Below are 13,904 nucleotides of genomic sequence, written 5' to 3'. Positions count from 1 at the left end.
CTGTATGTTCTACTTGGCTTGAAGAAATAAAATTCGATGCAAGTGAAATGTCTGTCATCTTGCACCATTTGTCGTATAAATACCATTCACGTTTTAAACGATTTTACTTTTATACATAATTTAATTTTTAAAAATCTGTAAGAATTGTCCATGCAGCTTTTTAGCCTATCTGCACCATATGCTCTGCTCTTCGTTACATTCGAGGTCAAAAGTTTAGTTCTGCCGAAGGTCCTGCACCAATAACCGAACAGGAGTAATATGACATCAAAAAGGCACAAAGTACTATTCAAACTTGAACTTAGGCTCGTATTTGCTACTATTGGAAACTTGCTCGAATCCAAGAGAGTTTTTTCGGTGGGTGATGTTAATAAGCTGCTCTCCTTTCATAAGGACTGTCACTAGTTTAGTGCGAGCATACAGAAGTTGACACGCGTTTACAAGCCGTATTCCTCACTTGTGTCTCTGAATACAAATGTACGATGAATACAAAAATAACATTTGTACAGTTTTCCTTAAGAAATTAATTACACGATTGATAGTAAATCAAACGGGCTTACGATAATAATAATAATAATAATAATAATAATAATAATAATAATAATAATAATAAACATACCCAGCTGATTCCACGTATGTACGGCGTTTCCCAGGAATAGCGCTCCGGATGCACACGATAATTGTAAGTCCTGAATAGATGCATTTTTTTTCTTCAGCTGAATTAACCAAGATAGGTGCGACTGTGCCTGCGCGGAGAGCGCTCCCCCGAAAGGCGTCTCAGCCCCGGCTCGGAGGACGAGGGACGCGCCGTGGCCCCGGAGCTCGCAGCATTGCGCCGTAAGCGCTCCGTCTCCGAGCCGCGGCTCCCCGCGTCGCCGAGCCGCTGCCTCCCCCGCAGCGCAGCGCCGGCCCACTTCCCCGCCCCACTTGCGCCCAAAGGACACGAAGGCAAACAGCCTGTGCTCCTTCGTTCTGTATAGTTTACTAATTAGTTATAATCGCTGCTTTTTTGGCCTCACACCAATATTTCCAGTAGATACTTAAGATCAGTTTAGTCGTTAAAATTCCATGGACTCGATTTTCAAAAGAAATAATATTTTTATTTTATTGGTTTACTAATTCATAGACTTTGTATAACATTTAATAATGGGATGAATACACGAAAGCATTTACTTATTTAAAAGCAATTACAATACAAAGTCGCCCTAATCTAAATTATTTCCTTTTCTTTATCAGTGAACTTGCGCCAAGGACTAAGCTGAAGGCGCAAAAGAAGGAAGCGTGTCGTTCCTGGCAGGTACATGTCGCTCATGTCGGGGCCCAGATGTCCCACAGCCTGTGGTCTTGGGGGGGGCGGGGGGGGGGGGGGGGCAATATGTAAAATCTGTACTTGTTTTGCTCTCTTTCACTGACAGTAAATCAATCGATTAAAGGAAGCACAACACAAAAATATGCTGTTCAGGGTAACGAGACTCGTAAAACAAGAGCAGAAGATGGGAGCGTCAGTGTTACATAGTTACCAAATTAGGCTGATTTCGCTCGGGTGGAATTTCTTGAAATGCAGGTTGAGCTTAACACGAATCAGCATTTAAATGTAATGGTTTTATAATCGCAATCCGCAGTGAAAGTAAGCCTAATGAATGACATCTGATGTCGACATGAGACCACGTACCACCTTACAGCACAGAACATTTTATATCTGTAGGGTCATCTCACCATACAACTGAAGTGTAGCGGAACTGGTTCTTTAAGAAAATTTATGCCAGTGTTACGCAGACGATAACCCTTATCGGCGGCGAGGCAGATGTCTGCGGAGCCATCGAACGGGGCTTTTTGGCAGAGCTAGATAGTAAACTGGGGTTGTCAGATGTGAACTATGAACCGATAGATCAAAAAGTATTTCATGAAAGTGTTTACAAAACAGTAGCTGCACGTGATCAATCAAAAGTGGCTGAATCGCTGATAATTGTGCTTAGAAAGGTGCTCAGTGTAAATGTTACAGTAAATCTTAGTATCGTCCTCTTTTTGCCAAGTTACTTAATGGCAATTAGAAATCAATGCCAATAAAATGAAATGTTTTGCATAACAGGCTGTTTTAGTATTTTAGTAAAAATCTCCCTGCACCTGCAGTTACAGCTGGTAATGTCTCTATAGCACAGGCTGGTGGTCTGTGTCAAATAAACTGCATTTACATTCATGAATGCCAGCCTTCTCCTTTCCAGTGCCACAGCATCACGAAGACCACCTTCATCTGCACAGTACCTATACCCAGTGCTTGAAGTGGCCCGGAACGCAGCGGAACGCAGTTCCGGAACTTCTGTATTTTCGTCTTTTGGGTTCCGCCACTTTTTTCTGCGTTCCGGTACTTACTGAAACTGATGATCCGACGCAGCGACAGTGGCCCGAGAATAGACAATATCACAAGACCGATAAAAGACTATATGTTGTTTTAATGGTTTTTCAGTATTCCATTTATGAATTAGAAAAAAGTAGCCTATGCCTATAGGTTATTGCTTGGAAGAATGATTAAATTAAAATAGTTTTTGAACCAACATATCCTAAAGACTTGATTTTTTTTTCACCGCACAAATGTCAAATGTCGGAAAATTAGAGTTCCTGCACTTATTTTTTCCCACTTCAAGCACTGCCTATACCTAACGGTCATGCTAACACTCATTGCTGTCTTTTTCATAGATTTGTGTTCCTTAACAAGTGCATGGACTTACGTCGCCTTCAGCCTCTCTCCTCTCTGTGGGAAGGCTGGAAGACAGGAGGTTTTCTGGAGAGCACATAGGTGATGGATTGACTGAGGAAAGGGACAGGAAGAAGAAAAAATGAACGGAGCAAGTGTTTCCACTGCACATTTTCAGAAACACTTGCACATACAAAAATGTGTTTGGTTCTCCAGAGGCCTTATGTCAATATATTTGGAGTTCAGTAAAAGGACAGGGGTAAAGATACTGGAATTTTAAGGCAGGGATATTAGGCAGGGCTGTAATTCACTCCCGTAGCTGTCGTAATGTCATACCCCTCCCCCCCCCCCCCCCGCCCCCCCCTCCCCAAACGTTATGTAAGTGATGTTAAGGCCTCATGCATTGTTTGCTGAAGAACACAACCATTCCTGAGCTAAAATGGGGCTGCCCTGGGAATAAAAATCAATCCTCTTGTTACATAGTGGGCGCCCCATGCAAAATTCCGCCAGACGGCCAGTCCAGCCCTGTTTGCAAAACCCGGTTGACCCATTTTTTTTCTCTCTCCTTCTGTTCCTCTGACCCTCCCCTATGTAGCAAAGCTTCAAGACACCCCCATTGTTTCTGTGTCCACCTCAACATTGTCTTATCACGTCCTGTGTTTAATTTTAGCCCTACCCTTATCTCTATTTCTTGTGAACTTTTTGTTGTCAGTCTCTGTCCGAATATTGTTGCCTGTGTTCCTCCTCCCTGTCTCCATTCTCCCCCTCTGTCCTCCATTCTTTTTGGTAATATGTGTTTAAGGAGTCTGATCTGCTCCCATCACTGACACACAAAGTCCAGCACCAGCAGATTCCCTAACAACCAACTAACGACCTGCACAATGAAGCTGATCCACGCTAAGCTAATAACACAGTCATAGGCTGCATCTCCTCAGGGGTGAATGGCCTCCATCCGCTGCCTTTCCTCCATGGCCCTCTGGTATGGAGACCCATCTTCCCAGCAGCACTGCTCAGGAGATGCTCCGTATGATGCCAGACCTCAGCCCTTGACAATCCAACAGTTTCATGTGAGTGCCCCAGTTTCTTCTTGCACAATACCTTACAGAGGTCAGTCACCATCAGACCTGGAGAGGAATCCATGTAGATACTGTAGGTTTTTTCTTAATTCCTTTTTCTTACCATCAGGACCAGCTGGTACCATCCATCCATTCACATCCATCCATCCATCTTATAAAGGCTTATCCTGGTCAGGGTCACGGGGGTTGGGGGGTGGCTGGAGCTTATCCCAGGTAGCACACCATGGATGGGATGCCAGTCCATTGAAGGGCGCATAATATTCACACACACACACACACACACACACACACACATACAATCATATTTAGAGATGCCAATATCCTACTTTCATGTCTCTGGACCTCAAGGAAGAAGCCTGCACTGTTCGGTGCAATTTTCAGGTGATTCCACTTTGGCGACACAGACGGCCTTCCTTAATGATGCTGCCGGTCCTCTCAGGAGAACGCCAAAGCACTAGGGGTACTTGCGATATTCCACTTTAAGGAGGATACCTAGCACCACCTAGTGGCTATTTGTATAAATTGCTCCACTGTCTCAAACGAAACTCTGCCGTCCTCCTCGTGCCTTTCTTTTTCACTGCACCATAGTTCACAGGATGAAGTGAAGTTTTCATTACTGTAACTTAACAACGCAATGAAAATGCCAGCTATTAAAATAAGTGTTCCGTCATTCAGTGACAGTTAGGTTTTATGCGCAATTAACCTGTCATATTTTATAAGATTTGTTACTGTGATTTCCTTAGTTCCAGGTAATCTTTGTTATATTTTTTTCCATGAGTAAAAATGATTTTGTCTGTTTTATGCGTGAGCATGCATGGGCGTGGTGTTCTCCTGTCTCCTCAGGGAAGGGAGCTGGCCTTCCTGCTTCTCCACCCTTTTGGGACGTGATCTCTGCCAGTTTTCCTTGTTCGCCTGTCCTTACTCTTTGTTTCTTTCTGACACGGCCGCCAGCCCCCGCCACACCCTCACCGTCCGTCTTTCTTGTCTAACCCCTTCCCAAATTCCTGCAGTTCCTCTTCCACCATTTCACCGTGTCCATGTTCTCATTCCTTTCCAAATTTTCATTTCCTGCTTCCATTTTTCAGTGCTACAGGGGAGGATGAATAAATAAAGCATTTTCTGCACCAGAAGTTTGTGATGGCACAAGTCTGCGTCTGAAACTGTGTCCGGTGAGAGAAACTATCAACGGGAGAAAATTTCGGAAAATCAAAAGTTGATGTAAATCACAGTAACACACAAGGTTTGGTGCTGGATGGAAGTGTCCCCTGAAGATTCAGCATGATTACAGCCACTTTACCACTAAGCACACAAATCAGTCATGTACCCTATACTCGCGTCAAGTCACCATTACAATTCAAATTGTCATGAGTGGCATTATCAGAATTCTGATTCTAAACTATTTTAATAATCGTAGATCCTTGAACTGCATGCTTTGGCAGTATTCATATTTTGTGTATTTATGTCAATGGATTGTGTGCAATATATTTGAATTTAATTCAAAAGGGCCAGAGAGAAGCAGACAGGCATTAATGGCAGACTTTCACTAGACCAGACTATGCAACACAGAGATGTGAGAAGTAAGAGTGACTGGAAGGAGATTCCTAGGTTGTGTTTTTGTCTCCTTCCAAAACCCACTGTGAGTCTCCACCCCTCCACTTTCCTCTGAGCAGTGTCACCCTGCACTTCCCCTCCATATACTGAATTAATGCACACCGAGCAAGAATAACCATGGATGGGAATTCCTGACCCAGCATTTCGGGGCAGCCCCGCGCCATGTCACCTTTCACCTTTAAACCATGGAAGGAAGATCAATCTCACCGTTGGATTCTTTGGTAATACAACAGATAATGTTCTCACACCTATTCTTTAGCAATCAATTTGATGAGCAGGACTTTTGGCGTTTGAATTTTAGGTTAACTAGGTCTTGTTTAGCATCATTGTTATAAACTATTACAGATCAGACTGAGCCGCTTTTAGAATCCAAAATTAGGGAGGTTCATTATGAGAGTTTGGCCATGGTTCCAGCTAGAGAGGGGGTTTATTTAATTATGTTTTTAGGTTAGAGACATTGCATAACTGCTTATCGGAAGGATAGCACTTACAGATCGACGAACACAAAAGCAATGACAGTTTTGTGCCTTTCCCTATTTTGAAAATAAGAAACACTTGATCACATTGTTTACATGATCACCTACAGAATGTAATCAGTGGCAGCTTTGCTAGTTACAGTGCTCTAACATATGCAGTATTTTAGTTTAAAAAACATGGAAGAATAAAAGTAAAACAATATGCGCAGTAATAGTACCCCATTTGTAGTGATGTCACAGAGAACATACTCTTCTAACTAAAAGGAAAATCACTTTATCTAGTCGTGCTATTAAAAATCTCAATTAAGAAACTTTTTAAAAAATACATCTTGATTTAATCATCTATACTGCATCTATGTATTTCTGTAGTTTTTAAATTGCAGAACTCTTCTTCATTTCTAATTACTTATTTTTCTTATTTGTCTTTATATCCTGACCTACAAATCCACTCTTGGCCAAAATCATCAGACAGGTCGATAATTATAATATTTCAGTATCACAAGGCTAGTTTATTCCAAGTCAAGCAAAAAGAAAAAGCTTTGAACCATAAAAATTGCCTTTATACACAATATTTGGACATTTCCTTAAACTCACCATAAATCTCATCAGTTCTTAAACAGAAAGCAGCAACTTACCAAGTTAATTTTAAGACCTCCTAATAGTAAGATCTGAGTTCCTCCTTCTGTGTGTTGGCTGCGAGTAATACGCTAGTATTGGGCTGTCTATCATGACCCAGAAACAGAAATTGTGAAGCTGTGGTCTGCATTAGCCCCCACTAGCTTCCTGCCTGTCTCTGATTGGAGAAAACTGACATCCTGTGGAAAAAAAGTTAAATATTGTGATTTAGAAGAAGAATGAGCTGAACCTGAGTCACACCATTGTTCTTGAATGAGCCCTGGGAGATGAGCTTGGCTATCATATTTTTAAATACAGGTATGTATTGGTAGAGGCATAAAAACATTGTTAGACTGGAGTATATGCAGTTAATAAATATTATAGACATCGCATTTCTGTATTATTCTTCAAGTGTTGGTTTAATTTTAGCTTAACACACTGCAATATTCCATTCTACCTTTCTTTGCAACACCAAATGGGCTCATTACATTTTAATTCAACAAATGGCCTTTACATCACCGTTTTTGATTTTGATTAAACTTGGCATGGAAAATACACATACCTAGCAGAGCTCAGAAATGACTTTTGTTTTTGTTCATTTTATTCAGTTTCAGATATAGTGGGAAAACTTATTAGGAAATTTGTTGAATTAAAAGGGAATATCCCAAATATAAACAGCACTTCACGTGAAATCCAACTTTTCTGAAGCACATGAAAATATCTTGAATGTTGAGAAATTATAACAGAAAATTTAAAGTCATGTCGAAAGGATACACCCTGACAATGCAGATCATTCTTCTATAACAAAACATACTCTTCGTTTTCTTTGTTTCATTTATTGTTATCCCAATAGTTTGTCGTGCTGCATCAACTCAGGGAAGATACTGTAAGGGACAGATACAGTTTTTGCCGTCTTCAGGCAGGTTATGAGGGGGTAGATTGTCTGCATTTTGACAAGAAACCCAAGTTTGAAGAAGTTCCTGTGGAACCCTCCTTTTTACTTAACTAAAATAAACTTCTCACGTTTTCTCGTAAAGGCCCTTTCGTATTCATACGTTTTGATGCCTTGGCTGTATCGCCAGTGCGTTTCTCAATAGCGCCCGCACTTCTGACTGGAAGACGCAAATCGGGGGTCTTGGCAAACGCAGCGTCTTTGTTCTTCTGTAAACTTCAGTCGGCGGGCGGAGCGCAGCTCGTTAGCCGGCTAGCAGGTTAGCAGCTCGCAGCTGAAGTCACCTCGGCGGAGTGGTTTCCTAGTCAGTGGGCTGGCTTCACATTATCCTGGCCGGACAGTCTGACACGTCGTAGGCTGTCCCCGCAGCAGACGGGCGCCTGGGATAGCTGTCAGTCTCGGCGCTAGCTGACGTCCGGTGGAGCCACCGGCGGGGATTTTCGCTCGTTAATTTGTCCCTCTGCGCGTCGGGGCCTGATGGGATACAGTAAGACGCACATCAGCGCGGGCTACGCGGCTTTCGGCGTCGCTGCGGGCTTTTCCGCCTTTCTACTGTGGAACATCGCCTTTAAACAGCCATGGACGGCGGCTATGGGCGGCTTGTCAGGTATATGAGCCGCTGTAATGGCTGACCTGCTTTTCAGTTCAGTTTATTTATGTGCTGAGGTAGCTAACCTGGATATATCCAGCCATGTAAGACTTGTTAATGTTATGTCTGAGGCCTGACGCATAAGCAGAGCTAATGCTAACGGTGTTGCTATAACAACTGGCCGGTATATGTATAGTCTTAGCTGTATGAGCTCTGGGCTAAAGCTATCCACCTAGCTAACTTGACAGCTAATTAATTTCACATTCTGGATATTATGCGCGAAAATTGACAAGTCTAATCCTTAATTTAATTGTCATGAAATGACATGGAAAATGTATGTAATAGTTTTCGATAGTTTATAAGCGAAGACGGTCGAGTTGTACAGCATTTTTACTATCAATTTTAAAAAGAAACAACCAAAATGGAAAGTAGCGCAGTTTACACCTCACGGTACTTGCCACGGCATTTTTACTTTTGATTTCGAATTTTGCTTATCGCTATATGGAAGTGAAAAGTAATAGGAAACTTGTTGACATTGTTCAGTGGCTCTACAATTTACAAAATTGTATACTCCAGTTTATATGCATACATAATTGCAAACTAGTCAGAATTTTTAGGAGGTAACGCCAGCATCAGTTTCTCTGAGGTTTCAAATGAAAATGTACCATTGTATTATTTCATGAACAACGAAGAATGTCTGAAATGTCTTTGATTATATAAAGTATGGTGTATTTGTGCAAATTGGCGTAAGGAATGTGTTCATTTGGGAAATCCTTTAACTGGGTTATAGTTTAACCATTCCAATCTAGGAGCCCATAAGGCGTGAGGTTTGATAACGGTATGCAGAACTCTCTCCTTTTTCTTTGGTAGGTATTTTAGTTGCTTCAGACCTTGTAGTAGTATTATGCAGGTGAGGGTGGCAGCTCCAGGATGAGGAGTTCAAGTCCTGCTCCTGGTGTTCATGTGCAGGCTTTGCATGTTTCTCTGTTTTCTTCTGCAGTCCAAAGACATGCACTTAGCCTGATTGGTGCTTCTAAATTGCTTGTGGTGTAAGTTTGTGTGTGTGTGGTGGGGTCGGGTCGGGGGTCATCTACGGTGTTTCCCTGCCCTGTGCTGCCTAAAATTGGCCCTGTTGAGGATACGTGGTTGGAAGTTGACGGCTCTTATTTCATCTTGCAGTCTGTTTATATTTAACTGTTGTCTAACACGGCTTTACCTGTGAGAGAAGTGTGAAGAATGTTGGTGAGGTTTGAATTACTTCTGGGCCTATACTGCAAAGCAGCATGAGGTGGTGATGCAGCTCTACGGGCTGCTGTTTAAAAAGTCTCACAGGGGAAACAGTGGGATGGAGGCCAGCTCTGCAACTGCCGATCACATTATGTGGTTGTTGTCCTTGTTACACTTATAGTGGGTCTGATTCCAGCCTTTACCCCATAATTGTTGCACTGTATTCTTCGTTGATTCAGTGTAGTTGAAGCTGACCGTTTGGGGGGTCTGGCACTACTATACCAAAGTGAAAGAAAAAGCAAAGAGCCTTCTTTCCAATCAGCCTGACCTGTATGTGCATTGCATCATGGGATACTGTGCTGTAGTTTGTGGCGTTATGCTGGTCGTGTCACTCAGTAATGTTATTTTGAGCTTCTGAATGTACAGTCATGGTTTATGGTAATTTGCCTTTAGGTTGAATTGGTCAAACTGCAAAACAGTGTTGCTAATATTCCTTGAGGTTGTCGTCTGGAACTCCCATGTTTGTGCATTTTCCTAGGTGTGTTGGCGCTCTGGGCCCTTGTCACCCACATCATGTACCTACAGGACTTTTGGCGCACATGGCTGAAGGGGTTGAAGTTCTTCCTCTTCATCAGTGCCCTCTTCTGTTTACTGGCTGTGATTGCCTTCTTCACCTTCCTCTCCATTGCCATCATGCAGAAGCAGTGTAAGTCTCCCCTTCACCTGCAGTCCTTTCACATTGCATTTAATTTCTTTCTAGACCAGTGATTTTCAACCCATAAGTCGCGACCCAAGTTCTGACAGGGTTGCGAGGCAGAGTTGGAAATATAAGCATGTTCAAACCAGCAAGATCCTATGCTGATCCACGTTCAGATTTCCCAGCCCAGTCGTAGAGTTAACCTATATAAATGGGTCTTGGGTCTGCAGATGCTTAGTGCAAAACTAGTGAACACTCAACCAATACAAAAACCAAACCACGGATTCTTAATTTAAAGTTCACTGGCACATCCAATCAGATCTGTGCGATAGGCATTGATTGGCATAAATTGCAGAGTGCACTGCATGCTTGATCATAGCCTGAATTTAAACCTATACTTGACATAGGGTTGCAACGGAGCTGGCATGGTAAAAACTGGGTCGCAGTGCAAATAAGGTTGAGAATCACTGTTCTAGACCATGTGGCAAACTCAAGGCTCGTGGGCCACATCTGGCCTGGAGCAAAATTTACGGCTCACTAAATGATTTTGATATTGTATTAAAAATTGTCCATTAATAACTTGTACCAAGGCACCCTAGTTTATCTGGCTAGGCAACAAATCTATCTTCGTGATACAGGACTAACTTAAATCCGACAAGTTATCGATCAGTCATGTCTTGTGTTTACACGTAGTCAGCCAACAGCATGTCAGATAGACTGTTGCAGACATGCTCAACAGAGACGAACAAATATGTATGATTTTAAGGTTTACAAATGTTTTTGACCATTAAACTTTATTCACTTTACCTGAGAAAAACTAAACTAAATTTGGTGGAAGCTAATTGGTCCGCTAACATTTTCAAAGTTAGCAGAAATGCTAATCTGCTAATGAAAAAGTTAGCTTTGCTAATTAGTGGTTAGTGGATTAGTGGAACCCTGCCCACAACTGTCTATAACAATATATTCTATATCTTTCTTCAGTATTATTTAAATAGAGAATTCTTATGGTGTAATGTTTACTGCGAAGTTTACATTTGTAAATTATTTGCATATAGTAAAGATTGTATGGTAACTTCTGAGGTATAATATGACATTTAGTATTGCACAGTGTCCGTTTACTAATAGGAAACAGAATACTGAGGAACTAATTATCAAACTCCTTAGTTTTTTCTTGTATGTCAGAGTGCCCTCATCTACCGTCTCCTTGATTTGACTGAAGTTGTTTCCCCAATCTTTTTCTGAATGTGATTCAGCTGTGATTGACGTCAGGAGTTTCTACTTGTCGTCCGTGTGGAGCTTCATATCCCTGAAGTGGGCCTTCCTGCTTGGCCTGTATGCCCAGCGCTACCGGAACGAGTTTGCAGACATCAGCATCCTCAGTGACTTCTGATCGCCCAAGCTGGTGGACCCTGTGCTGCAGCTCGCTGGACAAATGTGGAGTGAGGCCAGAAAGCAGGGAGCTGGCTGTGGAAGCACAAGCTCTTAGAAGACAAACGTGGGCCTCGGATTGGCTGTCATCCCCTCCAGTGCTGAGCCTCGGATTGGCTGTCATCCCCTCCAGTGCTGCGGCCTTCTGTGCTAGTTTTCTCTGAATTTATACCCTATTTTTACATCTGTGGGTTTAACCTGTATACATCTGTTACTATATTCCTTTAGAAGAATAGTTAATGACCCAGAGGGCAAACTATGAGAGTTTATGCTCTGGGTTGTTTTTAATTTTAAATATATGGTATTTTTAAACCAGATCGTGTAACTACTCAGAAAGCCTTTCCTATAAATAAGAATACACTAATCACTCCTCTAGTGGCAGTGGTCACATCCTAGGTGGCTTGTGGTCTCTAGTGATGGATATGTAAAGGTGTGTTTGTGGTGTGGCTTAGCCTGTTAGCAAGCACAGCAGTGTTTGTATACCCACTGGCATACGGTGGTGTTCAGATTTTTTATGTTAGTTATTTTCCTGTTATTTAAGTCCTGTTAATAAGTTCATCCCTTAGTATTCATTAATGAAGCAACCATTTGATTTTCTGTGGATTTGTTGTTCCATGCAGTCTGTCTTTTCACCACTGGGTGGAGCCACTTGGTTACAGTTTGCTATTCAGGACCTTCTGTTTGTTTAATCTGTTAAAAAGCCTTGTTATCCCTTGCATTCATCCCTGAACACTTTAAACGTTTCAGCCTAAGAATGTTCCAGGTTATTAGAAATAATTAGCATTCTCTCAAAATCCTTGATCCATTTTTTTCCTCACAGTGTTCCTGTTAATGGCAAGTGTGTGTTTTGGTTGTTGTTTAGCTGTTGTACAGAAAATGGCACTTATATGTTTGATGTGAATAGGCAAGCTGGCTTGTTTTTCACAAGCAGAGCTGAAGTTCAGAGTGCAAGGGATGCTGCTTATCAGTGCACTGCCCGGCCACAGACTCATGGGATGCATCCACTGCTGTGCGGAGGGTCCAACAGGCCCAGGCACTCTCCTTCCTAAGCAGTAAAGCCAGCAAGGCTGCCCCGGTGGAAGCTCGACCCTCCGCCTGGCTGATCCAGAGCTAACCTTCCAGTCCCTGATCCAAAGAGAGCACCATAGATGCATGTTTTTGAAGCAGTGGAGACTGAATTGAACAGTATGAATTGATACTGAATTCAGCTGGTGGGCTGTTTAAGTCCCTAATTGCACTGTGGTTGCAAGAGAATCCCAGACAACAGTCAGTATCCACTATTCCTGTTTTTTTTTTTTTTTTACTCTGAAACATAAACACTGATCAGTGGTGACGTTGTGCCGGTGCTCAGTTCCCTTGGAATGTATTTTAATTTGTTAATTTAAAGGTTGAAGACTCTTGTGGCAGTTCCCAAACACAAATGACATCAGACTGACACAATGAAATGTCAAGCATTTTTAAAGCAATACTTGTGTGATGGTTGTATGTGGAATAGTGTAAAAAAATGCAATATATTCCTTTTTTTTAAATTAATCTCAGGCTTTTCTGTCATAATGGTTTAGTACAACTTGGGTTACATTTTGTACTTTTTATTAATAACTCAAGCATTGTATGTCAGGTTTTACAGATATATACACACATGCTCACACACATGTTGTAACTGGCCCTCGAGATCCTGCAGATTGACACTGACGTCTGAGCTGATCCCACACACATTTGACTGGGGAAAGATCGGGGGACCTGGCTGGCCACAGGAGGACCTCAACATGACGCAGGCAGTCCATAGACACACGTGCCACGTGGATGGGCGTTGTCTTGTGAAAGACTGTAGCAAGGTGCTGTCTCAGGAGGGGTAAGACATGCGGACGCAGGATGTCACTGACGTAGCGCTGTGCCCTCAGGGTCCCCCAAATCTCTACCAGAGATGACCTGAAGTCATATCCTATGGCTCCCCACAGCATGATGTCATACCCTATGGCTCCCCACAGCATGATGTCATACCCTATGGCTCCCCACACCATGATGTCATACCCTATGGTTCCCCACACCATGATGTCATACCCTATGGTTCCCCACACCATGATGCCAGGAGTAACACCGGTGTGTCTCCACAACATTAGCAGGATTGGTCCTCTCCCCTTGGTGCCGCCATATGCACACGACCCTCATCTGTGGTCATGCAGAACCAAGATTCATCACTGAACATGGTACCACGTCACTCATCAGTCCATGCCTCCCAGTTACGGTACCTCTCCAAATGCAGCCGTCTGTGCTGGTGTTAACAGCAGCCTCTGCTTAGGACAGTGAACCCGTAGTCCGACTGATGCCAGTCATTGAGACACAGTGCAGGATGACACGGGGTGATGTTTTTGTTCCGCATTAAGTCAGGATGAAGGTCGGGCCCTTTCTGAAGTCCGGACCAGTCTGTGCACTGCTCTGATTCTGAATATGGAGGATGAACTTGGCCTGTAGGCTTCAGATACCAGGTCTTCCTGGCTGAGGTTTCAGAGTGGCTTTGGGGGGTGGTTCCTCGGGTTACTCTAA

General features: G+C 42.8%; 2 protein-coding genes and 1 long non-coding RNA gene across 8 annotated transcripts in view; 2 read left to right on the top strand and 1 right to left on the bottom strand.

Annotated features, from left to right (window-relative positions):
- The window catches only part of rapgef3 (Rap guanine nucleotide exchange factor (GEF) 3), a 32,475-nt gene extending 25,648 nt beyond the window's left edge, over positions 1 to 6,827 (bottom strand). For 4 of the 6 annotated variants that reach the window (XM_023805024.2, XM_023805026.2, XM_023805021.2 and 1 more), the window contains exon 1: positions 617 to 1,303. Coding sequence is in view for 3 of the 6 variants with exons in the window: in XM_023805021.2 (XP_023660789.2) it covers positions 617 to 700 (84 nt within the window). In the remaining 3 variants the exon portion in view is untranslated. Of the gene's footprint in view, positions 1 to 616; positions 1,304 to 2,723; positions 2,804 to 6,487 lie in introns of those variants that run through there. The other 2 variants (XM_023805023.2, XM_023805025.2) reach the window with 2 other exon arrangements.
- Positions 3,127 to 5,593, top strand: LOC140591740 (uncharacterized). Its single transcript, XR_011992047.1, has 3 exons — positions 3,127 to 3,756; positions 4,851 to 4,934; positions 5,436 to 5,593. It is a non-coding gene; the product is annotated as an uncharacterized lncRNA (long non-coding RNA).
- Positions 6,828 to 7,625: 798 nt separating the features above from the next.
- slc48a1a (solute carrier family 48 member 1a) lies at positions 7,626 to 12,889 on the top strand. Its single transcript, XM_023805028.2, has 3 exons — positions 7,626 to 8,026; positions 9,774 to 9,941; positions 11,186 to 12,889. The coding sequence occupies exons 1-3, from the start codon at positions 7,897 to 7,899 to the stop codon at positions 11,320 to 11,322; spliced, it is 435 nt and encodes a 144-aa protein (XP_023660796.1). The 5' UTR covers positions 7,626 to 7,896; the 3' UTR covers positions 11,323 to 12,889.
- Positions 12,890 to 13,904: the final 1,015 nt, after the last annotated feature.

Source organism: Paramormyrops kingsleyae, chromosome 6 (assembly GCF_048594095.1).
Source record: "Paramormyrops kingsleyae isolate MSU_618 chromosome 6, PKINGS_0.4, whole genome shotgun sequence".
Classification (NCBI taxonomy): domain Eukaryota; kingdom Metazoa; phylum Chordata; class Actinopteri; order Osteoglossiformes; family Mormyridae; genus Paramormyrops; species Paramormyrops kingsleyae.
The sequence above is the reverse complement of the archived record's forward strand: the minus strand, read 5'-3'. Positions and strand labels throughout refer to the sequence as shown.

What these genes read in the sequence shown, in the direction of transcription:
- slc48a1a (XM_023805028.2), top strand. Translation starts at nt 7,897, where the DNA reads ATGGGATACAGTAAGACGCACATCAGCGCGGGCTACGCGGCTTTCGGC. An exon ending in GGCTATGGGCGGCTTGTCAG is followed by an intron (nt 8,027 to 9,773) that starts GTATATGAGCCG and finishes GCATTTTCCTAG; the next exon opens with GTGTGTTGGCGCTCTGGGCC. An exon ending in TGCCATCATGCAGAAGCAGT is followed by an intron (nt 9,942 to 11,185) that starts GTAAGTCTCCCC and finishes AATGTGATTCAG; the next exon opens with CTGTGATTGACGTCAGGAGT.